The sequence below is a fragment of the Sceloporus undulatus genome, chromosome 6 (genome assembly GCF_019175285.1).
Source record: "Sceloporus undulatus isolate JIND9_A2432 ecotype Alabama chromosome 6, SceUnd_v1.1, whole genome shotgun sequence".
Taxonomy (NCBI): Eukaryota; Metazoa; Chordata; class Lepidosauria; order Squamata; family Phrynosomatidae; genus Sceloporus; species Sceloporus undulatus.
In genome coordinates, this window is record NC_056527.1 from 44,720,393 (window position 1) to 44,734,415 (window position 14,023).

Below are 14,023 nucleotides of genomic sequence, written 5' to 3' on the forward strand. Positions count from 1 at the left end.
TGAGACACTACTGAAATTAAAATATTCACTGCTTTCAGAGACATCTAAACTTGTTTGTGATCATATTGTTTACGGAGGATGATACTGACTTTTACAAAACAGACACAGTTACTTGTATTTATGTAGCAATTAAAAAAAAGATTAGGGCATGGATATTTCTTGGCTGCTTCAGGGTCAGACATTCCTTGGTAGAATTCCGCAAGTAATTAAAGTTATTTACAGTGCTATTTTCTGAATGTTCAGCTAAGTTGCTAAAGCCAAAGTAAACATTCTTCGATTACCAGGGAAAAAATATTGCATTGCTTTTGTGCTTGTGTGTGGAATGAAATGATTTAAACTATCCTTCCATTATCTTTTATACAACTATCTGAAGTGGTACAGTTTTGTTTTAAACTGTTCTTTAAATTGCATTTTCTCGAAGATGAAGCTGACAGTTAAAAATAGCTTAAGTATGCAGGATATGTACCTAGAGACCACATTTTATTGAGTCAAAATACTTTACAGAGAAACTAATGGGAACTGTCAAACATATATCACCCAATAGGGAAAAGAAGCTATATTGTTTATAGGCTCCCACATTTCAATTGTGCAAGGACAGAAGGCATTTTCAAAACATTAACAAGTTCTAAACACTGTCCAAATGTGGACCCAGTTAGGTTTACTCAGTGATAAAAAGAACTACAATACATACATGAAAACTGATGGTTAAGAATTTGAATATATTTCAGAGATTAAGAAATTAAAATTACTCACATTTATTGTAAAAGCGAATATGCCTGAAAATATGAGCCTTCCACTCACCTAATATTTACTTTCCTATGGAATATTCTCAGTAAGGAGTCACTCATTTAGCGTTCAATGGAAGCAGATGACAAGCATCCAATCGTTTATGAAATGTATATAAAATAACCAGATCTTTTTATGTGCACTTTGATTTATGATCATGTATGTGAGATCTTTATTAGTAACCTAAATGGTAATTGGATACACTGGGTATGAATTAGATTCTTAAGTTAATAAAAAAAATCATTGCTTATTCTCTGCCACTAGCAATTTCTCAGATAAAACACATGGCTTCGTTATTGCTTCAGAATTTTTGCAGGAGATTCGTAGTTCCATAGTCAAGATAAACGGATGTGTTTAAGACAAATATAACTAATGCCTTAACATTTTGTCCTTATATCCTGAATCCCATGTGACAAAACTAAATAAAAATATGGCACACATCAATTAAATGTTGATATTTTTTTTAAAAAATTAAATACAGGACATACTGGTTTTTGTTTGGTTTAAAAAGCAGCTCAACACAGATTAAATAGCCATGGGTTTTCTTGGATAGCGAGAAAAGCATGAAAAAGTTTGCATACATCGCCAAGTTGAAAATGTAGCAGTAGTAACATTTCCACTGTATACCTGTAGAAACCCAATGGTGACAAATTAAGTTTGTTAAGCAATCATGTTCAACACTGATCATCAAAGTGAGTTTGTTTTTTGTTTAGTTTTTTTACTTTGGCAAAAACATTGCCTCTCTCAGTCAAACTCACACTCGGGCTCAAAATTGGTTTCTGTCGGCTCATTGTCTGCTGCAGTGCAATGCTCTTGGAACATTTGGCCCTCAGAGTTTTCCTGGATGCTTCCCTGATCCATACACAAACCTCTTGTGCCTTGGTCAGCGTCATGACCAGCATCCCATTTTTCTACCGACACTTGATTGTTGTGGGCAGGCACCTCTCTACATCCAAGGCCTTCGGTTCTTCCATCTTCAAAACCAGCCAACTGCTGATCTGAGATTACTGGAAAGTGCAAACCACTTTCAATTGTAGAGAATGGAGTTTCTGAATTCCTTACATTTTCTATAATTTCGGACTCTTCTGTCTGTTGCTTCTCTCTGGCACTTAGTCTTGCCTTCAGGGATTTCTTGACTCGCTTGTGGTGTCTGCCCTCTTTGGAGAATCTCCAGTGAAACTGCAAACAGAGTAGGAGAGGTTATAATCTGGCAGTATTTTGTTTAAATTCAGCACTTAAGGTTAATTCTTAAAAGGTCTGATAAGACAAGAAGCACTTTTACAAAAAGATAGTAGTCAGCTCATTAGCTTTGCTATAGCTATAGGCTAAGTTTCTTGTTAAAAACTAATCTTATAACAGCACCTATGATACAATACCATACCTACAATAGTTTTTCCCCAATCTACTACAGGAACCAGAACATGTCAAGTTCATAAACTGAAATTTTCCATTTGAGCATGCAGAACGCTACTTGGAATCCTATTTAGTATTTATGAGATTGTAAATCTGAATTGTGTGTGTGTGCCCTTCAAGTTGCCTGTTGATTTATGGAAATCCCATGAATTTCATAGGCAAAGAATACCCAGAGATAGTTTTGCCAGTTCCTTCCTCTGAAATATAGCCTATAGCACCTGGTATTCATTGGTGGTCTTCCATCCATATACTAACCAGGGCTGACCCTGCTTAGTTTCCAAGATCAGACAGGATCTGGTGCCTTTTAGGGCATATGGGCATAAACCAAACTTATAATCTTGTCATTTTTGGGGATTTATATTTACAGTTGATCATGATCAAACACGAACCCCCAAATTTACTATAGAGACAACCGAAGAGGTTCTGAAACCATGCAAAAATACCATTCTCTACATGGCGAGAAGCAGCTATGCCAGGACCCTGAGCGGTTTCTCTAGCTGCTCATCTCAATGCGCCCCAAGTGCTGCAGTCATCATTTCCAAGTACACCAATCTTCCAATATGCTGGAAACCTTCAGTTGGAGTGGTGCCTTGCTTAAGAGGTAGGTTTTGGCATCAGCAGGGGTAGCTATGACAACGAGGCTCCATTGTCATTATCTCCTGATGGTGCAAGATCTTCTTTTCACAAATAAGAATGTGGAACCACTAAGCACCCAACTCTGTGGAGCATGCCCACAGATAATAAATGGAGAAACACAACATGAGGTGCTTTGCTCTTGCAGTATCATCGCCTTGTTTCAGTACTAGAGTATCCTGAAAAACTTTCCCAACTACAGCCAGTGCAATGTCAATTTTAAAACAAAAAATCACTGTGCCCCTGCCCCAAAGCCTAGTTAAGGAATTACAACAAAGCACTCCTTTGGAGAAAAAAAATCCTTGTGTGAGGAATTCTTGCTAGTTATGCAGACAGATGCTTGAAAAGTATGGCATGTACACTATTTTTAAAAACTACCATACAAGTGTTTCAAGCAACTCTTGAAAACTATTTTAAAATGAAGAGGATTCCAGTAGTTTTCTAAAGAACCCACAAGGAGGCTGGCTAACTCAATGCTGTGTGACAGTATGTCTGACAAGAATTATGCTCACTGGAAGGCTAAGCAACTAGGGTCATCTGATGATACCCTATTAAATGTAGATAATTTGTCTGCCTCATTCCTGATCACATCATCTCCCATTTCATCAGGCAGAAATGCTGACATTGATTTTATCAGGTCACAAATCATATCTTCCATTGCACCATCAGAGTTTCATCAAGACAGTGTCCTCTTGTTTATCTTCAAAATATATTCAGAAGGAACATATGCACACAATCTGTTACTTTATTCTTTAAAATATATTCAATATATATATATATGGTTACACCATTCACATTTAATAATGAAAAAAATGATGCTACAGAGGCTGAAATGCACACAAAATTCACACCACCAACATGTACTACAAGTGCATGCTAAGTAACACCTGTGTGGTTTTTGACGCTATATTTTCTTTTTGTTGGTTTTTTTTTCCTGTAGTGCAAGTCACAAACAGAACAAGGCTGTTCAATGTAACACACATGCCAAAGGGTGAGGGGCAACAAGTAATTACCCCAAACCTACATGGAACATCTAAAGCAGAATTTAGACTTGCTTTCTTTTTTTCATTTTGTAAGGTGTGCAGGTGAGGATGCAAGGGAGGATATAACAGAAAATAGTTCCCTCACTGAAACAGAGAAGGGAAGGTGGGGGCCCTCTCACATCTTTTGTATTTCTGAGTATTTTTCTTTAGTTTAACAGCTCAAGTCATAGTTCAGCAAGTGTTCAGCAAATCTTTTAAACCGCAGCAATGTTAAACAAGCCGTTTCTACTGATGTGGAAAATCAATTAGACTATGAAAGCTTTGCCAAGACAAACACAGAGAGCAATTCAAGGCCATATACCTTAGGTTGTTTCTTTTTGGTTTTCTGGGGCAACAAGGGTCGCTGAAGAAAGACAATCTGCTTAGTGGCTAAATTCCCATCCCTGTTTTTAAGAAAAGAGAAGAAAAGCACAACCACAAGCCTGAAAATGAGTTCCATCCACCCAAAGCACAGTTTAACATCCGTGGTGCATCTCACAATCACCCATTCAAGTCAACTTTGAAAAAGATACTTAACTGAACACACAAGTGTCCTTCACCACACTATTAAGTCCACATGATAGATAGATCTCTGTACTGGGGACAATCACTTTCTGGGATTCCTTGCTCTAAGACATAATTTACTCAGGCATGTTCTGGGCGGTATGCCCACAGCCTTTACTGTGGTATAGAAGAAGAAAGTACGGCTCACAGGCTGCTTGTTACTTCCAGCCCCTATTTTACTGTTCCCTATGTCCTTATGGACGTATGCAATGATTTGGGCAGATTTCTCCCCCAATAGCCCCAAGATTTTCAAGCAACGCAAACAGCAAATTTTCAGGCAAAATTGAAAGTGACATTATGTCACTTCCAGGCTGATGGGCAAAATGCATGCCAGCATCCTGCTGGAAAAGCATTATGGTGAAAATTGGATCCTGCCACTTGATGCAATTAGTCACGCCTCATATAAGGTATTGTTTCAACTGTGGGCTTAGATGACTTTTAAAAGCAAGTTCTTAAGGAACAAAGGTATACGGTTAGCTAAGTGGACCCTCCAGGTTCAGAGACAGTGAACCTCTGATGTGATCCTGAAGCCATAACACTGAAAACGGCCATCATTTTCAATATTTTAAAAAAATTGTTCAAATAAAATATACATTTTGAAAGCAAACAGACACAGCTCTTCTCTTCACATATAACTTCCTTAAAATACATCACTTAAATAAAGCCAATTTTTCTTAAACATCATAACCTCAAGTCATTTTCTGACATGCTCTAATCTTGTGTTATTTACAATTCTAATTGTATAGTTTTGTACAGAGATAATGTTCCACCTTCCATTGCATAACATCATAGTATTTTGCTCTTATATATTTCTTTTATTCTTCTTTATGTGTTTGCTTTCAACAAGAATTTGTTATAATTTGACATTAGCTGTTTTCATGAACTGCATGGTTTTCATGTATTGTACTGTTGTGGTTTGATATTGATTATATTCCTGTATATCCTTATCATCTTACTAAATACATTATTCTTGTATGTAATTAATATTTTTCTTCTTCTCTGTTTGTTTAAACTCTGGTTTCACCCAGAATTTTTTCCTTGCTCTGTTCAAACTTCTAAGGAAATCTAGCTGCCCTGGTGGAAGCAGAGCACTGGATGGGATGGATCTCAATCTGACCCAGCAAGATTTCATATCCTAATGCAACAACAGCTGAGCCCTCCATTGCCATTTCTTTACCACAGAACATTGTCTCTCTGCATCCCATCATTTAAGTGCTCCAAAGAGGACAAATAAGAATGGAAAACTAATTTTCTTTTCCATTAATTTTCTCCTGAATATTGGTTTCCTCCTCAGTTTCCTCTCAATAGCACACAAGACTGTGAATGAAGGTTTGGTGGAAGGAAGAGAAAATACATGATGCCTTGGGGCAAGGATATCTCTAAGACTACATCCTCCCATATCACCCTGCCTGAAATCTAAGATCATCAGTAGAATTCTGGTTACATTTTCCACCTCCCATGAGGCTAGGATGATGGGTACACATGATAGGGCTTTCTCTGTAATAAAACTTCAGCTGTGGAACCCTCCCAAGGGAAGTCAGACTGGCTTCATCCCATCTGAGTTGCAGGCGATGAAGGCTATGCTAATTTGGTTGGCCTTTGGAACTTAAAATGAGGGGTGTCTGCTCTTTTATAATGAGACTCCTGTAATTAAGAAAAAGGTCATCCTTTTGCAATACCTGTTTGTCTTTACAACTGGAGTGGGAAGCACACAAGTCAGCTGCCAGCCATACACAGCAAGAGAATTCAACAGAGGGATATAATCTGCTTGCACTCGAGCCCCCTATGGAAGAGAAATTAAACCATTAGGGTTAAATGGGAAATGTGAGACTTCTTTTAGAAAGGTTGTTTATTAATGGGTTTGATTGTTTCTGCAAGTTCAGCAAAACCAAGAAACGAAATTAATATTGAAAAACAAAAGGAATGAAGGGTCATTTTTCAGTTCTTGCTGAAGGGTTAAAAAATTTTGTTTAAGCAGTAGAAACACATTTCTTTCCATGCTCCAAAACCTTCCATGTGGCAGCTGATGAATCAGATCAACAGGACTAATTCATTTTGTTTTGTTGGAGATCCCCTGGATGAATGGCCTCCTGCAATATTAGCTGAAAGAGAACAATTACCTCCTTCCAGACAAAAGGGTATTCAAGCAATACAAAAACTCAGCTATGCTAACATAGGTCTGATTCTGCTCTGAACATACAGGGTGGAGTTGCAAAGCAAGAAGCTCTATGTTTACACCAGTTGAGCCAAGAGGGGAAAAATTGCTCCTTTGATTTCCAGAGGAACTCATGGTGTGTTAAACGATATTATTGTGGTAATGAGTCCAGGTCATTTGCATCCAACAGCAACAGCAAGAAAATATGAAGGCAATCGGTTTTATTCTTTTTCTTACCCACAGGCACATGAGCCTGACCATTTTATTATTTTCATCAGCAAATATCTGGGCAAGACCAAAATGGTGCCTTTCACTTTAAAGTATGGATCAGAGTAGGAACTATAGTATGGCACTGCCTACTGTCTCTGCCATTACACAAAACCAAATTATTCTCTACAGCAAAGGGCAATTGGAGGTGATGATAATAAATAACTCCAGAACTAGAGAATAAATTAACAAGCCTTCTTCACTCATCTCAGTTTCACAGAATATGCTCTGGCTTACTTATGGTACACTTATTTAGTACTACTGCTACAGCTATTAATGTATGTAAATATAATATACAGCATTAAACCTCACAACAGCCCTGTGAGGTAGGTCACCACTATAACAATTTTACAGATGGGGAAGTATGTTGAATTAGTGGTTTGTTTTAAGCCACACTGTGAATCCTACAGAATTGTTTTGGCTGTATGTTAATACTATTCACTTGAAATTACCCAAGTCTAGAAGAATCAGATTATCTAAATGCCTCCCGTAAACACACCCTGGGTAAAGATTTGCTTCTATGAAGATGTACCATGGAGCACATGGCCCCTGCACCTGAAATTAGACCAGATAGGCAGAACCACCATTTATAGGCATGCCTAAGAAGAATGCGCTTGCAGAGGTGCAATCAGTAGCAGCAAAGCTACGACACTTTTCCACTAGAGCACAGCAGGATGCTTTTGACAGCCATCACAATCACAAGACAGCAGAGTCTTACAAATCAAAGCCCTGGACTATCTGCCTGCCAAACAGATTTCTTTCCTCTTGCTAATTTTTCAAATGGCCCAAAGCCTGAGGGTCCTATTTGCCAGGGAGCGCCACCCACTTCCATCAAAGCACACAACAAGATGTCAAAATCCAGACCCTAAGCTGTTCTGGCACCAGGAAGAGCAGTAGTACAACACAGGGGCAAAGCTCTTGGCTTCTGCAGAAGTTGAACCACTGAGCTGCTCCAACTCTTCCCAACCGCAGAAGGTTGTCTCTTCAAGTTCTCTTAGTGAGGCAAGGCTGTAAAGACCTAATGGTCTGACTTGCCAGACAACACTCCCTTCAAGCAATGCCATTACATAGTTTACTTAATAGCACTCAGAATTTACGGTTGTTATTTATTTTCTTTATATCCTATCTCTTCTCCTGTTTCGGACCCTAGAGACTCATAACATTAAGCAAAAAAAAAACCTCCAAAACAAAACAAAACCACAATAGTAAAAACAATAAAATAACAAATTAGCTATTATATTAAATACCACTAAACCAGTTTAAAAACATTATTAAAAGATCATTCCACAGAAACTCTTTAGTATTCAAGAGAAGAGCAGAACAAGCCAGGCCAGGGTTGCTGGACTAAAGTTCAAACTCCACAATCTATGGGCTCATATTCCCCCCCTCCCCAAAAATCCTCAAAAGACCAAACACTGAACAGAGTTCTGCCTCTAAACTTACACACAACAAATATGACCATTATAGTTCCCAAATCAAAATGCCCTGTACATCCTTTCTAACTCATATGCATCTCTTTAGTAACCATGCCTAATGACTGCAACACCAAACCAGAGTTGGCTCCAGTGCTGAGAAGCATTCAATTCAGAGTTTCACATCTCAATCAACTATAAATACCTGCTCCAAAGGATTGGGAAATCCAATAGTGTCTGGAGCATACCTTTGGACATTCAGAGGGTTGCAGTGGAAAAGGAAGAAAGTCCTGATTGTAGTGGTGCCAGATAAAGAAGTACATCCATGGATCTTTGGAGCCCTGGTGATGCAGTAGTTAAATGTCAGTACTGCAGCCACAAGGTTGTGAGTTTGATCCCAGGGATTCCATGGTTGATTCAGCCTTCCATCCTTTCATAGGTCGGCAAAATGAGTACCCAGCTTGTTGGGGGCAATTGGCTAACAGACTATAAACTGCTCAAAGAGTGCTGTGCTGAGTTCACTGATAAGCGGTATAGAAATGCACATGCTATTGCTACTGCTATTTGGTTTATTGGGGGGAGGGAGACATATACCTAAAACACAATAGGACTCTGACCTATCCTGACGGTAGTGAAAAGAAAAATGGGGGGGGAGGTGTTATTCCAGCTAAACAATCCTACTAAAATTACTAAAAACCACCACATCAGATTATTACATTGTTAGATTTCATACTGCTGAAAAAAATCCAGCCTTTTGAAAACACCTTAAATTGGCTTGTCTTTTAAAGCCGATGTTAATTTGGTATTTTGGGCTAATTCAGCAACCTTAACAATCCATTCTTTCATCATCGGTGCTTCAGTCCATTTCCAAATCTGAGCAAACAATATTCTTGCTGCTGCTGTCATATTTCATAGATGTAATCCATATTTACTTTCTAGTTTCCATAATACCCAACATTACAATATTTACCTTTAATCTGGTAATCTGGTAACATTACAATATTTACCTTTACTTTTTTTTTTTTTTACTAACCTATAAATCCTACACCAGTAACTTTTCTCCTTCTTACTAGCCCACCTGCATCCATGGATCACGTCCTAGGATTGCATTTGGTTTTTAGGTTTTTGAAAACAACAAACGTTCTTTCACTTCCACATTTCTTTGGCTCCTCCAGTCTCTTCAGTATTTCCCTTGTTTCACAGTGGCCCTATCATACTCCGTTTTACACTTACTACCTGAGTGCATTATTAGAGGAAGTGGGTAAATGGCACTAAAGCCCAAGCATTTAGATATAGTTTTATACATAGCATTTGAAACAGTACAAGTGTTAATTTCTAACACCAAACATAAGGTTAATCTATAATAATCTTTTTTCTTTTGTGTGTGTGTGTGTGAAGCTCTGCTTAGAAAAGAAATGGTCAAAACCTCAAGAAAAAAGGCTTATTTCTAAAGCATATTTATAAGGAGGGGAGGGGGAGATAGCATGAGCTGATCTGCAAATCAAACTGAGAGATGTTTCCTTCCGTGAGTGAGAGAGAGAGAGCAAAAATTTAATGAACTCATTCCCCATTCTCCCACTGTTGATAAGTAATCTCTGATCACACCTTGAGTGTCAAAAACCAGAGCATGTTGAGCTGGCTGTTTTCCTGTCTTGCAGCAGATAAAAAGAATTCAATTTTACTTATGATTTTGCTGTTTGTTTGTTTTTTCGCCTCTCACACAGCAATCGTCTAGCTCATTAGGAAAAACTAGAAAGCTCTGCAATTTGAGGGGGGAAAGAGAAAGAAATATCTAGGCCAAGCCAGTATAAAGAAAAACAACCTGTATTAGCAATTTTGACTTTCCTCCCTACTGCAGATTTAAAGATAAAATAAACTTGAGCAGCAAACAAAACAAGGTTTCCAATTGCTGTAAGAATGCAGTAAAGTTAATTTTAGATAATTTCCCCCACTAATCTGTGGATCAAATAACATGGCAGCTGTAGAATTTATATAATTTTATCAACCAAAAGGATGTTTCTAGCCATAAATCTTGCTCAGATTTTTATATACTGAAACAAGACAACATAAGCAGCCCTAATATATGCTTGTCAAGTGAAGCAAGGAAGTAATGCCATCATTACATAGGAGGATGTTCCTATACGTATTTGTCAAATTCATTGTCACCCAGAATAAACAGCCATTATTGTATCAACCAATACACACAAAACTGCGGGCAGATGTTTTCTGGAGATCTTTCCATCAGGTGCAGCTAACTTTGTTCATATGTCACTTGAAAAATACCCAATTAAGCTGCATTTGAATGCCAGATGATAACATTCCACACTCAGTTCCAAAGTATTCTAAGGACATATCCTGACATTGAGATTAAGAGGCTAGACCCTCTTTGTGTGGAGTTGATATATATCAGATATGCATGTGTTCTACAATAAGAATCTGTAAGACTGCAATCTTATTTGTTCTTACATGAAAGAAAGTCCCAGTCAACTTAGTGAGAATTATTAGTCAGAGGAGTAATTAATCTCAGAGCCACTGGCAATAATCTTTGAGAACTCCTGGAGAACAGGGGAGATCCCAGCAGACTGGAGGAGGGCAAATGTTGTCCCCATCTTCAAAAAGAGAAAAAAGAGGATCCCAACAATTATCACCCAGTTAGTCTAACATCAATACCAGGAAAGATTCTAAAGCAGATCATTAAACAGAGGGTCTGTGAACATTTAGAAAGGAATGCAATAATCACAAAAAGTAAACATGGGCTTCTCAAAAACAAGTCATGCCAGACTAACATGATTTCTTTTTGATAAAATTACCAGCTTAGTAGATGAAGGAATGCTGTGGATATAACATATCTTGATTTCAGTAAGGCTTTCAACAAGGTCACCCATAAGATTCTTGCAAACATATGGGCTAGACAATACAACTGTTAGGCGTATTTGTAATTGTTTGACTGGCTGAACCCAAAGGGTGCTCGGCAATGGCTCCTTTTCATCAGTGGGGTGCACAGGGTTCTGTCCTGGGTCTAGCGCTATTCAACATCTTTATCAATAACTTGGACACAAGAATATGTAGAGAGATCTTGTAGCACCTTTGAGACTGATTGAAAGAAATAATTTGGCAGAATGAGCTTTCGTAGACTGAAGTCTAATTCCTCAGATGCTTTTAAGGATGGGGGACGCCTGGTTTAACATGACTACATGTGGAAGTGACCTGATGCAGCCTAGAATCTTATTGACCTTTTTAGTGAAGTAATAGTGCCATCTATTCTGCTTTTGTCAGGCCCCACCTGGAATATTTTGTCCAGTTCTGGGCACCACAATTAAAAAAGGATGTTAACACACTGGAGCATGTCCAGAGGAGGGCGACCAAAATGATGATCATGATGATGATGATGATGATTATAGTTTATTTCTATAGTGCTGTAAATGTACACAGTTCTGTACATACAAATGATCAAATCAATAAAAATGAAACCTTCCAATGGTGTACAATCTACAAAATACGTATAAAACAATAGGTAATAATATAAAATAGAATTGGCTAAAATAAGCAGGCAGTGTCTGGAAACCATGCCTAATGAAGAGAGACTTAGGGAGCTGGGTGTGTTTAGCCTGGAGAAGAGAAGGTTAAGAGGTGATATGATAGCCCTGTTCAAATACTTAATTTGAAGGGGTGTCATATTGAGGATGGAGCAAGCTTGTTTTCTGCTGCTCCAGACCATAGGATCTGGAAAAATAGATTCAAACTATAGGAAAAGAGATTCCTCCTAAACATTAAGAGGAACTTCTTGACAGTAAGAGCTATTCAACAGTGGAACACACTCCCTTGGCGTCTCCTTCTTTGGAGGTTTTTAAACAGAGGCTGAATGATTTAAGAAGTATTGGTCTGAACTATCTTGTGGACATTTTTTGAACCTGAATTGGTTGCAGAAAAATGTCTATATACAATCTGGTATAGGCTAGGCAAATCTAAAATTAACTAAAGTTAAATTATGCCATTTCAGGATTACCCTCCTTAGGTTTTAAAGAAATCTCTCCAAAACAGTTTTTAATCTGGAAATCATTAGTTGCCATGTAGATTTCATGGCTTGGACCTGAGTTACCTGCGGGAATGCCTCTCCCTACATAATCCACCCCACACACTCAGAACATCGGGGAAGAATTTGTTGGAGAATTGTAATACTCGATTAACGACAACTTCCCATAGAGCATTCACTGTTGGAGCCCCTTAATTATGGAATAGTCTGCTGGAGGAGATCCGTCTTATCATTACCTTAGATGCCTTAAAGACAGATCTCTTCCGGCGGGCTTTCCCATCGGATTTGGTATAGAGATGATGATTAAGACCCTCCTCTCTAAGTATGATGGTATATGAATTGATGTTTGGAGATTTTAAAGAATAGGGATGTATAATTTAGTATTAGTATTTTATTGGCTGTTCAATTGCATTGTATTATTTTAATGATGTAATCTCACTTCGATCCTTGGAAGAGGCGGAACATATAAATAATAATAATAATAATAATAATTATTATTATTATTATTATTATTATTATTATTATTATTAGAAATAAAAGTTTAATGCCATTATTGTGACAAAAAATTCACAAAGTTGCTTTCGCTCCCAAATTTCATGATACTCGGAATGGACATGATACTCGGAATGGAAGATGGAATTGCAATATGCCAGTGAGGCCATGTTCTGCACCCATCAGATCTATACTTCTGCAGTACTTAAAACCCTATCAGACCTAACTGGGTAAGTTAAACTCTTACCTCCGTAACCACATCAATAAAAGCTCAAATGTCATGCTGTTCTAAAATCCAAGTCCTGGATGTCACAAATTTTCACGTTCAGTAACCTAACAAACAGCAGTACCATTCTGAGTCAAACTAGGGATCCCAGATGGAAATCGAACCTGAAGGAAGGACAACTGAAGCTCCATCTCTCCTCATGGCCCTAATGCATACCAAACTGGAGAGTGTGAGTTCAGTATTTTAAGGGAATCTGGCACAAAAGCAAAAACTACTTGAGTGTAATTTGTTTTTGTTTTTTAATTAAAGCAGGTAAATCTCAGGTTTCCAGCACAGAGATTCATTGTTTTACTCCATGAAGAACTGACTCTTTTCCTTATATGTGTGCACATTGACATATACCTTTAAGAGCTCCTTTTCAAGTAGGTGGAGGATGACTTGATAAGTATTGTATATACTCTTGTATAAGTTGAGGGCAGGTTTTGGTGTCAAAATTAAGGATTTTGATATGAACGATGGGTACATTGAGTGTAAAACCTTCAGGCTCGGCAGTAGGCTCCTTGGATCCAAAGCGGCTCTGTGGCATTTCTCCACCATGGTGGACAAACAGCTGCATCAGAGAAATGCAACAGCACTTCTTAGCTGCATCAGAGAAATGTCAAAGAAACACTGTCACTATCATTTTTCTTCCCAGGCATTGCAAAAGTTCACCAGAGACAGAAGAGGACTCAGTCCTTTTTTTTAGGTTCTCCCAGGATGGACTATGTCCCTACCCATAGTTGAGAGCTTCTGCCAAGTCATCAAGAAAGGTTCTTGGCTTCTCCGCTTACTAGAGATGGGAGTGGTGTCGAAAAGGCAAAGGGTGCCTGTTGTCTGTTCAACCCAGTGCCAACCCATAGTAAAGAGCTATCACCAAGTTGCCCAAAAGGCTTCTGCCCCTCCCCCCCACCTCTGCTTCCAAGAGTCTGTGGACACAGTCTGTGCAAAGATATCCTAGAAGAAGCAGGATAATCTGTTCCA

General features: G+C 38.3%; 1 protein-coding gene across 1 annotated transcript in view; it reads right to left on the reverse strand.

The window, feature by feature from the left end:
- Window positions 1-461: 461 nt before the first annotated feature.
- Window positions 462-14,023, reverse strand: part of RFTN1 (raftlin, lipid raft linker 1) — a 112,051-nt gene continuing 98,489 nt past the window's right edge. Inside the window, exons 7-9 of the mRNA XM_042475898.1 lie at window positions 6,098-6,201; window positions 4,177-4,258; window positions 462-1,965 (exon numbers count right to left, since the gene is read on the reverse strand). Coding sequence (XP_042331832.1) covers window positions 1,531-1,965; window positions 4,177-4,258; window positions 6,098-6,201 — 621 coding nt within the window. The 3' untranslated portion in view covers window positions 462-1,530. The remainder of the gene's footprint in view (window positions 1,966-4,176; window positions 4,259-6,097; window positions 6,202-14,023) is intronic.